Source organism: Austrofundulus limnaeus, unplaced genomic scaffold, assembly GCF_001266775.1.
Source record: "Austrofundulus limnaeus strain Quisiro unplaced genomic scaffold, Austrofundulus_limnaeus-1.0 Scaffold1981, whole genome shotgun sequence".
Lineage (NCBI taxonomy): Eukaryota > Metazoa > Chordata > Actinopteri > Cyprinodontiformes > Rivulidae > Austrofundulus > Austrofundulus limnaeus.
The window spans coordinates 32,532-36,102 of NW_013954383.1; the positions used below are offsets into that span (position 1 = coordinate 32,532).

The window sequence follows — 3,571 nt, forward strand, 5'->3', positions numbered from 1 at the left end:
GATCCGCCCCTGAGTCCATTGCTATCTGGGACCGCACATTTTCACGTCAAGTTTGGATTTTATAAATCACAACCTTGGCGTAAAAAGTGGCGTACGCAAGTTTCTGGGCTCAAATTGTGCGTACGCCAGTTTTATAAATCCGACCCCTGGTCCTGGACTGGGACTCATGGACTGGTTTTCTGAGCACTGGTTCAGCAGAGACTGGACTTTTTCCAGTGTTTGAACCTTTGTGTTGGTGTGTAACACACACACACACACACAGAGAAGACACACTGAAGAGGTGAAGAGACCACAACCAGCAGACTGTTAGGGTCCGGTCCGGTCCGGTCCAGTCCGGTCCGGTCCGGTCCGGTCTGGTGAACATGAACAGACTTGTGAGGCAGAGGTTAAAGCAGAAAACACACAACTCTTGACTTCAGTCTTCATGTTTGTGTGTCTGTTTGTGTGTCTGTTTGTGTGTCTGTTTGTGTGTCTGTTTGTGAGTCTGTTTGTGTGTCTGTAACTGGAGATGCTCCCAGAGGAAAAAGTCAGCTGATATAATTATTAAAAACCCTTAAAGGATGCAGATCCACCATGTTTGGTTGCAGAGTTGACCTGGAAGCTGTCAGTCATCTGCTCTGAGTGACTCTCAGCTACTACCACACCAAGCTTCTTCTGTTTTACTGCGTCTGATTGGCTGTGCTGGTCTTCAGTCAGGTGAACTCCACAAGTTAACAAGTTGTAGACGTCTAACAGGTCCTCTGAAACCCTTCCAAGTGTTCATGACATATTTAAGGAGCAAACAAGCTCACAGGAAGTGACATCATCACCTGCCTCATATGGCAGCAGGTGATGTAATGTTGTTTTGGTTCATGATGCATTCAGGGACAAATAAAAACTGGAAAATTGGACTGTGAGAGATGTTGAAACATAAAAGTTCTGGAGAACTTGAAGAACAGGGCAATGCTTCAGACCAGGTACCAAACTCAGAACCAAGTCCTGATCCAGATCCAGACCAGGATCACCATAATCCTGCAGAAACTAAATGTTTTACTGATCAGTAATTATTTTATTAATCATTAAAAACTGTTTCCTGTTCCAGGGCCTAACTGTCTCACCTGTTTGTCTTCTTCTGGTTCTGGTTCTGGTTCAGGTGGCTTGGACCGGATCAGTGATGCAGTCTGGATCAGAACCTGCAGGATCTGAAGGGAAACCAGTCAGAAGATCTGTACGTCTGTCACCGCAGGTCTGCAGGGCCAACTACACACAATACACACCAACTACACACAAACTACACACAAACTACACACCAACTACACACAAACTACACACAACATACACACCAACTACACACCAACTACACACCAACTACACACAACATACACACCAACTACACACACACTACACACAACATACACACAAACTACACACCAACTACACACAACATACACACCAACATACACACCAACTACACACCAACATACACACCAACTACACACAAACTACACACCAACTACACACAAACTACACACAACATACACACCAACTACACACCAACTACACACAACATACAGACAAACTACACACCAACTACACACAAATTACACACCAACTACACACAACATACACACCAACTACACACCAACTACACACAAACTACACACCAACTACACACAAACTACACACAACATACACACAAACTACACACCAACTACACACAACATACACACCAACTACACACAACATACACACCAACTACACACCAACTACACACAAACTACACACAAACTACACACCAACTACACACAACATACACACAAACTACACACCAACTACACACAACATACACACCAACTGCACACAGAATACACACCAACTACACACAACATACACACCAACTATACACCAACTACACACAAACTACACACCAACTACACACAAACTACACACCAACTACACACAACATACACAAGAAACTACACACAAACTACACACACAATACACACAAACTACACACCAACTACACACAAACTACACACAACATACACACCAACTTCACACAAACTACACACACAATACACACAAACTACACACTTCTCCTCCTCCTCCTCTTCATCAGTAGTTGGGCTTTTGAGGTCAAAGGTCGGTTTAACAGGAAGCTGCAGCTCTGAATGTTTAACAGCAGGTAAAAAGTGACGGAGGTCAGAGTGAATCATCCACCTGAGCTCACCTTCATCTTTATCTGCTCCTCCTCCTCCTCTCAGCTTTATAAAGCTGAATCTGCTAATGTGTTTGTAGCTGTTCCTGTGATTTACCTGCTCAGGTGTGTCACCTGTTCTGTGTTTCAGGCCGGCAGCAGCAGTGAAGGTAACGAGGAGGAGAAGAAGAAGAAAGAAGGCAGGCTGCAGGAGGTGAAGAGGAGAGGAAGGATGGAGAGGAGCAGAGAGGAGCAGCAGGAGGATCTGAGTAGCAGACTGAAGATTCTGGTTAGTCTCTGTGCTGTGCAGCGTTACTGCTGACTCATCACAGCGTTACTGCTGACTCATCACAGTGTTACTGCTGACTCATCACAGTGTTACTGCTGACTCATCACAGCGTTACTGCTGACTCATCACAGGTTACTGCTGACTCATCACAGGTTACTGCTGACTCATCACAGGTTACTGGTGACTCATCACAGCGTTACTGGTGACTCATCACAGTGTTACTGCTGACTCATCACAGTGTTACTGCTGACTCATCACAGCATTACTGGTGACTCATCACAGCATTACTGGTGACTCATCACAGCATTACTGGTGACTCATCACAGCATTACTGCTGACTCATCACAGCGTTACTGCTGACTCATCACAGCGTTACTGCTGACTCATCACAGCGTTACTGCTGACTCATCACAGCGTTACTGCNGAATGTCACCATGAATCAGTTTATTTTATTAAAGGCTGATTAAAGCTCTATAACAGACAGAACCTGTGAGAAACATCTGGTTTTTGATGGGCGTGGCCTCTGAACAGGTGAGTGCAGCTGGTCGAGGCGGAAGTCCGGTCCGATCAGCTGACAGGGATGTAAACAACTGTCCTGTTGCCATGGTTACTAACCGAGCTTAAATCATTAAAATATTGTTTTAACGGATAAAAACAACTTTGACCCAACTTATCTTCAATATATTTGTGAAGAAAAAAGAAGATCGGTTCGAAACTGTGTTGTTGCGTTTTTAGGTCGCGCCGTGAAAGTGACGTCATTTGTGCGCGACAACCGCTGTGCGTCAAAAGGACCAAACAGGTAAACAAATAAGCACAAACCAGAGCCCTGTGTGTTTACAGGCTCAACTGTAAACAAGAAGGTTCGGTGTTTTGGTGTTTTCTACATGACCGGAACCGGAAACGCGCTGTGAGAAGAAAACGGAGCCAGAGCTAACGGAGGCTAACAGGTTAGCTTCAAGTCGAAACAGTTCCGGTTGTGATTTAATGTGAAGATAGATTAATTCATCCTTATTTTATTTTATTGTATTTTATTTTATTCTATCTATCTATCTATCTATCTATCTATCTATCTATCTATCTATCTATCTATCTATCTATCTATCTAT

The 3,571-nt window shown here is 44.0% G+C and overlaps 1 protein-coding gene across 1 annotated transcript in view; it reads left to right on the top strand.

The window, feature by feature from the left end:
• Window positions 1–1,132: 1,132 nt before the first annotated feature.
• LOC106536806 (histone deacetylase 6) overlaps window positions 1,133–3,571 on the top strand; it is a gene marked incomplete at both ends in the record, with an annotated part of 8,467 nt that continues 6,028 nt past the window's right edge. The window contains 2 exon segments of the mRNA XM_014034133.1: window positions 1,133–1,207; window positions 2,328–2,465. Of these exon segments, the coding sequence (XP_013889587.1) occupies window positions 1,154–1,207; window positions 2,328–2,465 (192 nt within the window).